Source organism: Borostomias antarcticus, assembly GCF_949987555.1.
Source record: "Borostomias antarcticus genome assembly, chromosome: 21".
Classification (NCBI taxonomy): Eukaryota; Metazoa; Chordata; class Actinopteri; order Stomiiformes; family Stomiidae; genus Borostomias; species Borostomias antarcticus.
This window is the reverse complement of record NC_140254.1, coordinates 14,466,225-14,479,739: the sequence shown is the minus strand read 5'-3', so window position 1 is coordinate 14,479,739 and position 13,515 is coordinate 14,466,225. Positions and strand designations below refer to the sequence as shown.

The 13,515-nt window shown below is 50.6% G+C and overlaps 1 protein-coding gene across 1 annotated transcript in view; it reads right to left on the bottom strand.

The window, feature by feature from the left end:
- The window catches only part of adgrb2 (adhesion G protein-coupled receptor B2), a gene marked incomplete at both ends in the record, with an annotated part of 188,245 nt that overhangs the window by 13,109 nt on the left and 161,621 nt on the right, over nt 1-13,515 (bottom strand). The window contains 5 exon segments of the mRNA XM_084455426.1: nt 1,287-1,322; nt 7,830-8,531; nt 8,858-9,030; nt 12,407-12,421; nt 13,073-13,112. Of these exon segments, the coding sequence (XP_084311552.1) occupies nt 1,287-1,322; nt 7,830-8,531; nt 8,858-9,030; nt 12,407-12,421; nt 13,073-13,112 (966 nt within the window).

The window sequence follows — 13,515 nt, the reverse complement described above, 5'->3', positions numbered from 1 at the left end:
AGGGGTATTAGTTCTGGCGAGAGGTTGCCCTTAGCCTCCAGGACCAACGTACAGTACCAACCCCCCCCCCCCCCTCCCCCCCTCATCGTCAGCATACACTGAAGGTGCAGAAACAGGAAAGCTGCCCTCAGATCAGTGTCTAGGGGCAACCTCCTGCAACTCCAGGTAAGCAGATCTAAGTGTTAGTGCTTGGTAGCCTGTTAGTCATCACCTGACGTACCACATACACCTTCATCTGTGAACAACACCCCCACACTGAATAGTGAATCTCCAGTCTTTCAAAGGGAAGCCAATGTTCAGTAACGAGGTGATACTGTAGAATTGGGTTTAGTTTGGGGGGGTGGGGGGGGGGGGGGGGGGGGGGGTACTTGAGACTGGAGATTCCCATTGCTCCCAGGCTCAATCATTCCATGACTAGACAATTCCCCTCTCACACACACACGGACACGCGCAGACACACACACACACACACACACACAAACGCACACGCACACACAGACACAGACACAGACACAGACAAACAGACAAACAGACACACACACACACACACACACACACACACACACACACACACACACACACACACACACACACACACACACTCACTTCACAATCTATCCCTCCAGAGAGAACACAGTCAACCAGCCAATCTGATTCACTCACATAGAACACCCTGCTGTTTCTTCAACCAAGATCTCAAGAACGTTGTGGATCACAGTTGTGTTGGACAGCGCTGTGTTCTGGAAGCATCCAGCATGTTCGCCCATTGATATTGCTTCATATCTTAGTCATAATGAATCACTAACTGAACTGAATGGCATCACACAAGCCACATTTGTTGAAATCTCATGGGATCATTGACACACAATATTGTCAATTAAACCAAATCAGGGCCAGACCAAATCTGGACCATAACTGATCTGGACCAGACCGAATCAGGACCAGAATGAATCAGGACCCAGATCGAATCAGGACCAGAACGAATCAGGACCAGAATGAATCAGGACCCAGATCGAATCAGGACCAGAACGAATCAGGACCAGAACGAATCAGGACCATACCAAATTTGAATTCAAAGGGGGAAGGGTCCAAGATCCTTGTTGAAGAGAAACAACACACTATGCATGGTCGGACTGAACCAAGTTAATGCGTCAAAAGCATGTGAGACACAGGCGCGAGGGGAGGGGCGATTAGCGATGCCATTGGCTCCTCTATGCGTCACTCAAACCTGGCTGAAGCAGACAGAAGCAGAGACAGGCTGGAAGGGCATGGGGGCGGGATCTTACCTCAAAGTCCAGCTCAGAGTACCGCAATCTTTTCCTCTGGGGGAGGAGGGGGCAGGGGGAGAGAAGACATCATCAATCACTGTCCATCACACACACACACACACACACACACACACACACACACACACAGACACACACACACACACACACACACACTCCAAAAGCCTTGAAAATAAAATCCATTAAAATAACCCTAGATTCATAATTCCTTTCAAAGGTTTATATTAATATGGCGAAGTACTGTACAAAATTGACTGTGATTATTTCTGGCTTTTGTTAAATGTCAGCTACTGAAATTATAGCTGAATCCTGAATCAATTTGAGTTCTGATCATCAACTCAAGCCTTCTTTAGACAGGATCTAAACAAATCCCCTTCTGATCTTTTTCAATTTCGGGTTCCTGCTTTGTAGGTGCTCTTCCATTCCACAGTATATATGCCAGTGGAACATTTAATTTAAAAGCAAAAGAAAAGTAACATCTAAAGTAATGTCTAGCCTTGACATTATGGGGCGAATTCACTAAAGGATTGCGCAGCTTTTCCTGACGCAAAGCCTGTGCAAATAAGTCAAAAATTATGTTTGCTATTCACAAAGCCCTCGCAAAGGGTGAAATACGGTGTTAACTGCATTGCGTTCGTCATTGCGTTTCTCTGCGCCGGTGTTATTAGCTCATATTTAAATTAGGTAATATGGGCGGAGAATGTTCCCCTTTCTATGCAAATGAACATTATTGCAAAACCCGCCCAATTCACAAAGATCGGCGCAAATTGCCTCACGCAGTTAAAGTGAAATTAATACCGTTTTCAGAGACGTGGTGGTATTTAAGCGCAAGGGGTGTGTCGCGGCCAGCCTGTCCGCTGATCATGGCAGCAGTGATTGTTGCGAGGCGAAGGCATCGCAATGCCAGGCGTGTTGTTCGTGAGAGAATATTTAGAAGAAGGTCACTTTTTGATTTAACACTAGAACCACCGCGGTAGCTGTTTGGACACCAGAGCGCGCAGCTCTTCAGCCAACTGGAGGATGAAGTCGCGTCTGGGGAGGCTCAGTTGACTATGCGTCTCTCCACCCGTCCCCAGCGAGTCCAAGCTCCCCCAATGAATAATACTTATAATAGCCTACATAGCACGAAACTGTGCGTATAATAGTCTATACGCGAAACTGCGCATTCCCTATAGCTGTTCATTGAACGGCTGGGGGCCGATATAGGCCTAGGTATAAATAAATAAAAACATAGCCTACACAATATTTTTTTATTTGAATGGTCTTGAAAATATTTTGCTTTTGTATCATAGGTGACGGCAGGTATCATCTTCAGCCATGGATGATGACTCCCGTGCGTAATCCTTCCAACGTTGGAGAGGCGGTGTACAACTGGCCTCACATCAGGACGCGCGGTGTGATTGAGTGCACATTTGGAATCCTGAAAAGCCGTTTAGATGCCTAGATCGTACCGGTGGGGCAATGTTATACACTCCCCCAAAAGTATGCCAGATCATCGTGCTGCAACTTGCATAACATAAAATGACAATTTTTCCTTTGTTCGTCTTTTCAAATCATTCCACCTCCGTTTGCAGTCTTCCGCGTTTACACACACAAATGGCACTGACTGATTGGGAAATTAAACCCCAAATATGATTTTTTGCTGCAGTCGTGATATTTTTTGCGGAAAGCTGTGAGACATGTTTTTGAACCTCGTCCGTGAGGCCTTCATGTTCGCTGTCTGAAAATCGTATCTTTCTTTTTCTGTCTGCCATCGTCCAATGATATGCATACGAGTTCGCGCTGTATGCGCAGTATTTATAGTCATTTCCTATATCAGCAGCAAATTGCACTCAGCCGCAAACACCGAATGGGCGTGTTTGCGCTGGGATATTATTAGCGCAATTTCTTTAGTGAATAGGTTTTTAAAACGGAGCACATAGCGGGCGCAACTGACGCGCAATATAATGGTGCAATTAGCGGGCGCAATTTGCTTTAGTGAATTCGCCCCTATCTCTGTCCCTCTCTCTGTCCCCTCCTGCTCTCTCTGTCCCCTCCTGCTCTCTCTCTCTCCCCTCCTTCTCTCTCCCTCCCCTCCTGCTCTCTCTTTCTCTCCCCTCCTGCTCTCTCTCCCCTCCTGCTCTCTCGCTCTCCCCTTCTGCTCTCTCTCTCCCCTCCTGCTCTCTCTCTCTCTCTACCCTCCTGCTCTCTCTCTCCCCTCCTGCTCTCTCTCCCCTCCTGCTCTCTCTCTCTCTCCCCTCCTGCTCTCTCTGTCCCCTCCTGCTCTCTCTCTCTCTACCCTCCTGCTCTGTCCCTCCCCTCCTGCTCTCTCTCCCCTCCTGCTCTTTCTCTCCCCTCCTGCTCTCTCTCTCTCCCCTCCTGCTCTCTCTCTCTCTCCCCTCCTGCTCTCTCTCTCTCCCCTCCTGCTCTCTCTCCCCTCCTGCTCTTTCTCTCCCCTCCTGCTCTCTCTCTCTCCCCTCCTGCTCTCTCTCTCTCTCCCCTCCTGCTCTCTCTCTCTCCCCTCCTGCTCTCTCTCTCCCCTCCTGCTCTCTCTCTCCCCTCCTGCTCTCTCTCCCTCCCCTCCTGCTCTCTCTCTGTCCCCTCCTGCTCTCTCTGTCCCCTCCTGCTCTCTCTCTCTCCCCTCCTCCTCTTTCTCTCCCCTCCTGCTCTCTCTCTCTCCCCTCCTGCTCTCTCTCTCTCTCCCCTCCTGCTCTCTCTCTCTCCCCTCCTGCTCTCTCTCTCTCTCTCCACTCCTGCTATCTCTCCCATTCCTTTTCTTTTTCTTTCTCCCAGCTCCTCCTTTTCTCTCTCTCTATCTCTACCCCTCTCCCTCTACCCCTCTCCCTCTCTCTTCCCCCTCTCCCTTTCTCCCCCCCCTCTCTCTCTCCCCCTCTCTCTCTCTCCCTCTTTCTCTCTCTCTCTCTCTCTCTCTGACAGACACACATTAGAGAGCTCTCCTCACAGTTGTACCAGAAGCACTGGTCACAGTTGTGCTGAAAGCAGCGCTACGGTAGTTAATGATCTGATGCTCCACCAGCCAGGGTGCTACGGTATGAGACGGGTGGAGAGAAACTCCATGGCCCTCTCTCCCTGCTCTCGCTCTCTCTCTCTGCTATCTCTCTCCCTGCTATCTCTCTCTCTGCTATCTCTCTCCCTGCTCTCTCTCTCTCCCTGCTATCTCTCTCTCTGCTATCTCTCTCTCTGCTCTCTCTCTCTCCCTGCTATCTCTCTCTCTGCTATCTCTCTCTCTGCTCTCTCTCTCTCTCTCTCTCTCTCTCCCTGCTCTCTCCCTCCCTGCTCTCTCTCTTTCTCTTTCTCTCCCTGAGTTTTTTGACACAGGAACATCTCCGAGGGGCTGTTGGCGGTCCCTGTACAAACCCCCCGTTGACAAACGGACAGGTGACCTCCAGTGGAGGATGGTACATGGGGCCGTAGCTACCAACAGATATCTGGTGCACCTCCATCCTGGCGCGGGGACGGCTGGCCTTTTTGCTCACAGCCTGAAACTTTGCAGCATCTTTTTGTTCAGTGTTTCCGACTGGTTAGTTTGTTTAGTCATCTGCAGTATTGGTTTAAGGGTTTGGGGGAGCGTTTTTCTTTTGGTCTTTTAATTTATGGCTCACGTTATTCTGTGAGCAGGAGGGAGGTACATATTTTGATTAATTTTCTGTCGGGGCCAAATTAGCCATTTGGAAAACCCAGAGGAACCGTGGGGGGGGGGGGGGGGGCTCAGAGGATGTGGTCCTGATGCTGAAGGGGCTAGACTCAGGGTGGAGTTTGCCTTTTATAAACTGACAGGGAACATAGAGGGGTTTGTGCGCATCTGGAGGGTGCAGGGGGTCCTCTGTTCAGTGAGGGAGAACTCTTTTGTTCTCGGGTTCTGATGTGGTTTTTATTTTGAGGTGGGAGGTTACTTGTATGACCTTGGATTTTTAACTTGTGACAAAATGACAATGGGGTAAACATGCCTGGTATTGAAAATAAAAGTTTTTTTATTCAAAATTCTCTCCCTGCTCTCTCTCTCCCTCCTCGCTCTCCCTGCTCTCTCTCTCCCTGCTCTCTCTATCTCCCTGCTCTCTCTATCTCCCTGCTCTCTCTATCTCCCTGCTCTCTCAGCCTGCTCTCTCTCCCTACTCTCTCTATCTCCCTGCTCTCTCCCTGCTCTCTCTATCTCCCTGCTCTCTCCCTGCTCTCTCCCTGCTCTCTCTATCTCCCTGCTCTCTCTCCCTGCTCTCTCTCCCTACTCTCTCTCCCTGCTCTCTCTATCTCCCTGCTCTTCTCTATCTCCCTGCTCTCTCTCTCCCTACTCTCTCTCCCTGCTCTCTCTATCTCCCTGCTCTCTCTATCTCCCTGCTCTCTCTCTGCTCTCTCTCCCTGCTCTCTCCCTGCTCTCTCCCTACTCTCTCTCCCTGCTCTCTCTCCCTGCTATCTCTATCTCCCTGCTCTCTCTCCCTGCTCTCTCTCCCTGCTATCTTTATCTCCCTGCTCTCTCTCCCTGCTCTCTCTCCCTACTCTCTCTCCCTGCTCTCTCTCCCTGCTCTCTCTCCCTGCTCTCTCTCCCTGCTCTCTCTCCCTGCTATCTCTATCTCCCTGCTCTCCGCTCCCTGCTCTCTGCTGTCTCTCTCTCTCTGCTCTCTCTCTCTCTCTCTCCCTCTGTCAGTCTACAGTACGAGACGGGTGGAGTGGACCTCGATGCCCCCCCCCCCCCCCCCCCCCCTCCGAGTCTGATTGTTTATGAGAGGATATGTGGCGTCACATTCACACGGTGAGCCAGCCACTCTCTCACACACACACACACACACACACACACACACACACACACACACACACACACACACACACACACACACACACACACACACACACACAGCACCGCCATCCCAGATGAGCGGATAGGAGACTCTTACCTGACGAGAGAGAACACTCCCTTCTCGCATGAGTGTGCTGAGTGGATAGTGCGACACCCGTGCACATGTATGCCAGTGTTCCTACTGTAGATGGTGGCATATACACTTGAAAGCACAAACACACACACACACACACAGATACACTGCGTAGGGGCCACCTTTGGAATCCACACAGAGCTGCCCATCGATGCCACAACACAATCACACAAAAGATCTGTGCTACTCTCAGGTAATCGTCGCTCGTCAACGCACGTTTTTCATTCGTCTCCTCATCCGCTCCAAGACTATCCTCCAAGACTACCCGAGTTCGATTTCAGCATCTCTGCTGCATCTGTGTCCAAACCCAACGTTGACATCAACTTAACGTTCGTTAAGCCTCTGTGATCGTCACGTCGATGATCGCCATGTGGCTTCAGTAGCGTTTCTAGCCAATATGCCACCCTGGGTGAACCTCCCGCTACGGCGCCCCCCACTTTCAGTTTCGTTTTATAAATGTGAAATGAACGGGCTTTCCGATTGTGAAATAATAGACTGTTGGCAAGTTGTTGAGTGGGGGGGGGGGTGTGCTGACAGGCAAGGGGCGGGGGGGGGGGGGTGTTACTTTTCGCAGTTATTTTTTCTTCTGTTTTCTGCTCCTCTTGCCGCCCCCAGCGAGATGTCGCCCATGCCTAAATACACCTTCATACTGTGGCTTCATACTGATGGGGTAAAGTGCTGCTATCCAACTCCAAAATATCCATCCAAATGAAGCCTATTCAAGCAGGATGAAATTATGACTGGGGGAAAAACTAAATGACAGATGTTGCCGGTCGCCTGGATCGCCTCTCTCTCCCTGTGAAGAGGCGACTGAAGATATTTATGAGCACACTCATAGATCTAATTGAGATGTTTTAATGCCGCTCCCGTAATGCGGCCCCTTCCCAAATGACGAATCTGCACTTTTCTGTTCTCAAGTAGATGTGTCTCCATCTCCTTAATCAACCTTGTGAGTCAGCAGCGTGTGTGTGTGTGTGTGTGCGTATGTGTAATTAAAGAGTGCAGACATTCTCCAGGGATAGTGCACCTGACCTTGGAGGGAGGGTTCACACACACACACACACACACACACACACGTGTGCGCACACACACACACACACACACACACACACACACACACACACACACACACACACACACTCCAAAAGCCACAGCTCCGCTGTGAAAATGACCATGCTCATTGAGCAATAAGTACCGCAATTTCTCCGAAATGACCAGCATTAATGCTTCTTATGGCCTCTCGTTTCTCTCTATAGCACCACTCTGTGGTGAAGCGGTAATGTTTTAACCCTCCAGTCATTACAGCCTGTGGTTGTACCTCTAAGACCATCTGGGCACTGTGGGGCGTCACCCCACATGTAATAGGTACTGTATGTATATGTACAGTATGTATGTGTGTGTGTCTGTGTGTGTGCCTCCGCGTCAAAGGATATATATATATGGCACGCTAACCCCATGAGTCTTCAGTTCTTAACGGGCGCGGATTCCAACACATGCATAATCACAAAACTGGCGTGTCTCCGTATCTCACATCTGCCCCCTCTCCCCTTGTGTCACACCTCCCCCCTCCCCCCCACCCCACCCCCGGGGGACTGCGCTCCTCCCCGTCCCCCGTACCCACCTCCAGCGACCCGGCCGAGAGGCTGGCGTTGGCGTTGCTGCTGCCCAGGTTGCGTGGCAGCGTCCTGGTCCGCTCCACCGCCAGGATCTGCCGCACGGACGGCCGCTGGCTCGTCGCCTTCAGCTGCAGCGAGTGCCCACGGGCGTGCACGTGGCCCCCGCCGTGGGTATGCACGAGGCCGCCGCCGCCGGGCGGCGTCACCGCCAGCACGCGTCCGTGCCCGTGGGGCAGCTGCTTAAGCGTCCCGTACGAGTGGCCGAGGCCCGCGGCCAGGCTCACGCCGTGGTCGCCAGGCGGGACGAAGTCGACCGGGTAGGCCTCGCTCTCGGCCGGGCGGAGGGTCAGCGGCGAGGGGGGCGGGGGGAAGGGCGGGTCCTCCACGGCGATGCTGAGGGGCTTGTCCTCGCCCCCCAGAGAGGCGGGGAGGGGCGGGGGCTTGAGGTTGACTGTCCTCCTGGGCAACACCATGTAGTCCCCTTCCCCTGACCCCCCCCCACCTCCTCCTCCTCCCCTGCCTCCCGCCAGGCCATCCTGGGGACCGGGCCCGCTGGGGGGCGATCGGGCCCAGCCGAGGCCGCTCTCGGTGCAGAGGTAGACGGGCTGTCCCCCGCGCGGCGCCCCCTCCCGCCTCTGCTGCTCCGCGTTCACCTCCTTCTTCAGGGGGGTGTCGCTCAGCTCGTTGAGGACCCCCAGTGGCGGCACCTGGGCGGGGGGGAGAGAGGACGGGAGGGGAGGCAGGTCAGGGTCCGGGTGAGCCCGCTGGACCCACACACACTCCCACTCAGCACCGCCTCACCGGGACATTATGAATTATTGCCGCTATTCCCACTGTGCTCTCTTAACTAGAATGGTGTCTAAGATGAAGAGGACACACTTAAAAAAGGCAAAATGTAAGTAAATACAAGTGGACGAAATACAGTCTAAGCTACATTAAGGCCTCATCATAAGTCTGTCCATCTCTGTCTGTCTATCTGTCTAAGTTCATCCATCCATCCATCCATCCATCTATCTATCAACCAATCCGCCACCTGGACTATGAGGTTGGGAGGGGGGATGTTCCCGGGCAGGGAGCTAAAGTTGACCCCCACTCCCCCCTCCTGGTGGGCGGCCAGCTTGGGGTCATCCTCGTCGTCCAGGGAGATCCGGGAGAGGGTCCCGGTGATGGTTGCCGGGTTACAGGTGTTCACCTCCTTGAAGATGACTGGATGGAGAGAAGTAGAGGGAGAGAGGGGGGGGGGGTTGGAGGGGGGTTAGGGGATGTGGGGGGTTTGGGTGGTTGGAAAGGGAGAGTGAACGAAAAAGGGAGAAGAGAGGAAGGAGGCAATCAAAAGAGAGAGAGACAGAAAGAGAGAGAGAGACCACGAGAGAGAGAGAAGGGAGGGAGTGATACAAAAAGCAGAGGGATGGAAAAAACGTATCGAATCGAATGGATAGAATGTGAGGAAGGAGAAAGTGTGGTGGGGGGAGGTGAAGATGGGTAAGAGACAGGGGTGCAGAGAGATAGGGGTACAGAGAGATAGGGGTGCAGAGAGATAGGGGTGCAGAGAGATAGGGGGTACAGAGAGATAGGGGTGCAGAGAGATAGGGGGTACAGAGAGATAGGGGTGCAGAGAGATAGGGGTACAGAGAGATAGGGGTGCAGAGAGATAGGGGGTACAGAGAGATAGGGGTGCAGAGAGATAGGGGGTACAGAGAGATAGGGGTGCAGAGAGATAGGGGGTACAGAGAGATAGGGGGTACAGAGAGATAGGGGTGCAGAGAGATAGGGGGTACAGAGAGATAGGGGTACAGAGAGATAGGGGGTACAGAGATATAGGGGGTACAGAGAGATAGGGGGTACAGAGAGATAGGGGTACAGAGAGATAGGGGGTACAGAGAGATAGGGGGTACAGAGAGATAGGGGGTACAGAGAGATAGGCAGTACAGCATGAACAGGTAGAGAGATTAAGTGAGCAGCGGCCGGAGAGGTTAAACCCCCTGGACGCCTCCCTGAATGATCTGATATTGAAATACACACATAATTAATTCAAACATCCTCTAGCCAAACATGAATTAATATATACAGTTTCACTGATTTAGAAGAGCAAGAATATACAGTATGAGTAGAATAATTAACATACAGTATCAATAGGAAATACAGCTTCCACCTGGCGTGGTATGAACTATCAACCCTGCTCCCCGAGAGGAGCACGCAGCCATGCCTTTCCAAAGTTAAACTGGGTTATACATTTTTGGGCTTTGCGTGAGTTTTATAAAAATTTCGTCTGGGTCTTCGTCCCTGTCTATGTGACCCAAGGCATTCTACGAAACCATTCCCTGTGAGACAGCTCTTTTATTAGCTGGGTAAAACGTGACATGGCGGCGGAACCCGGAGAGGTCTGATTGAAACGGACCTGCCGGACGCTGTCACCCTCTGTCGCCATGGGAACTCATTGCCTGCCGCCTCGTTGTGACACATCAAATAAATAAATAAATATTCTCCTGTGTGTGTATGTGTGTGTTTGGGTGTCCTTAGATCACCATCCATGGTCTGGTTTGGTTTCATGCGTTAGGTAGGCAAGTGAGCGACACGTCTAGAATTAGCCTGGTACCCAGACTTCCTCGCAAAAAAAGGTTTCGCGATATGCAGACTTCCAGCCGCCCAGGACGATTTTAATTTTCCCAGAAAATGGGGACTGCATTTTGACTGCTGTTCCGCCCCCAGTAACAGATGATGATGCAAAATACAGGAGTGCGCTAGTAGAACGAAGCAACGAGTGGTAACGTTAATGCTAGAAGAATAAACACAGCCATAAGTGCAGTTATTGCAGAAATAGAGTCAATAACAACTAGAAAAAACGCGTAGTGGCTAAATGCCTCCACCCAACAATGCACGTTGCAGTTAACCTAACTAGCCCTAACCCTAACTAGCTGCTAACCTAACCTAACCCTAACGCTAATGTTAACTCTAATGCGCATGCTAACGCTAACGCTAATGCTAACGCTAATGCTAACGCTAATGCTAACGCTAATGCTAACGCTAGCTAAAGCTAGCATTAGTGTTAGAATTAGTGTTAGCTAGCGTTAGCATTTGCGTTAGCTAGCATTAGCATTAGCATTAGCGTTAGCATTAGCGTATGTGACCTTGACCTTTGACATTTGAATACCAAAATCTAATCCAATTAATCTAATTAAGTCCAACTGGACATTTTGGCCAAATATGTACAAATTCTGTCAAGCCGTTCTTGAGATATGTTCAGCAGGCCAAAAACACCTTTTGTGAGGTCAGTGACCCTTGACCTTTGACCCCCACAATGTAATCAGTTAATCCTTGAGTCCAACTGGACATTTTACCCAAATATGAACAAATTCCGTTAAGCCTTTCTTGAGATATTGTGTTCATCAGGCCAAAAACACATTTTGTGAGGTCACAGTGACCTTGAACTTTGACCCCCATGATCTAAGCAGTTCATCCTTGAGTGCCAGTGAACATTTCTACCAAAGGTGAAGAAATTCCGTCAATGCGTTCCCGAGATATTGCATTAACAAACATCGGACGGACAGATGGACGGACGGACGGCTATCGCCTGGCGGAGGCATAACAATTAAAGAAGAATAAGAGTATGCACTAGCAGAGTTTCTCAGCGGAAAATATGTTTTTGCCGTTCTGCTGACTGGATTTGGCAAAAAATTGACCTATGTTTTGATACGCTGATGGGCTGAAGGAGTTTGTCTGTCAAGGCAAGTACTCCGCCCACTCAAACTGTTCTGGGCGGCTGGAAGTCCAGACTATATCGTGAAAACTTTTTTGCGAGGAAGTCTGGCTTCCAAGCTAGTCTAGAAAACTCTAAAACACCAAAACCCAACTTACATGCTGGTGAGAGACACCTTCTAAAAAGGACTACATCATGGCAACAGAAAAACACAAAACCCACGCTCATGTTTTAGGTCTTAGAAAGAAATGAGATGTCACAGTTACTGTACCATGATCCTCACAAGACTGAAATATTCATAAAATACAATCACATCAAACTGTACCATTAAACAGGCTTATTGTGGGTATTCGGTCGATCCTGATGATACAGTATTGGTTTCCTGCATGCAAGCCACCCGTGGCTTATTATGGGCTGTACAGTACCATGTTCCAATAGAACCTTATAGCAATACCACTATTCCGATGGCAACTAGCAAAGTAGACTAATACTGCCATGCTAAATGTCATGCTAATTAGGTGTCAGATTTCAAGTGTTACATTTTTAGAGGCCCAGTACCAAGTATGAAACATGCTCAACTACAGAGGACTTGGGCAAAGCTTCAAGGAGACATATCTCACTTTGTCATTGGGCCGTCTAAATCTGTAACACTTGCGTGGTGACCAAGGCCCAGTCCAGAACAAATCCCTAGACCCTTCCTGTGTCTCCTACTCGATTGGTGCCGGCAGATCCGAGGGGTACAGAATAGGTGAAAGCAATGTGGTGATAGTTCCACCTACCCAATCCCATCTTTCTGCAGTCAACTGAGTGGTAGGCGATAGGATAGGAGGCATGGGCTGTAATAGGATTGGGCCTAACAGTGTTTTAAGAGGGTGACAAACTTACATGGGTGTCCTCTCTCTGCAAGGGTGGAGGGGGAAAGTGACCATGTGTTAATTTACTTTTGTAGGGTTCACACACTCAAACAGACGCATACACACGCACGCACGCACGCACGCACGCACGCACGCACACACACACACACACTCATTACTCCAGTGGCAGGAACGTAATGCCTCTTCATGCGCCAAAGGGCATCATTACCATGCACAGCCAATCACAGGCTCGTTACTCTTTATCTGTAATCCCATTGTATGGGAGGGGTGTGGCTGGACGCGAGGGTCCCGCCCCCTGTCCTGCGTCCATCGCTACGTTTAAATTAACAGCAGCAGAACGCTGAGCTCAGCACATCTCTCTGCTTCCTCTGAGCACATTAGCTCCATGTAAAACAGACACACACAGGGAAGGAAGTTAAGGGGGGAGGCATGGTGAGAGAGAGAGAGGAAAAGGAAGAGAGAGAGAGAGGTGGGGGGAGAGAGAAGAGAGAGGGGGGAGAGCAGGAGAGTAAGAGAGAGAGAAAGAGAGAGGGGGGGGAAGAGACAACACAAAGAGGGAAAGAGAGAGAGACAGGGTCATAGAGAGATTTGAGGGAAAGGATGAAGAGGGAAGATAGAGAGAGGGAGGGAGGGTGAGGGGAGAGAGAGAGAGAGAGAGAGAGAGAGAGAGACGTACCTGTCTGACAAGCCAAGTCCACGTCCTTCTCAAAGTCCGTCTGAGAAAGAGAGCGTGTGAGACAGGGGAGACACATAAGTGTGTGTGTGTGCGTGTGTGTGCATGTGTGTGTGTGCGTGATGTACATTAAACACAAATATTACACAGCTTTGGCAGCATCGCGAGACATGATGGAGGAGGATATGACGGGCTTTGCATCCACACGCTACTTAGAGGCACTACAATCAATCAGCCCAACGTTCTAATGCATTCCTCTTCAACGAGATGTGAGGGTTTCCATAGAGACACGCTCTCTCCTGGCAACCAAACCAGCGCAGGTGAGATGGAACTGGACACTGAGGAGGAGGAGAGGGTGGTTTGGAGAGATGAGAATAATATCTTGAAAGCTTGCAGATGGATAAGCTGGATGCTGCCTGAGAGAAACGGTCGCCAAAAGAAATCCC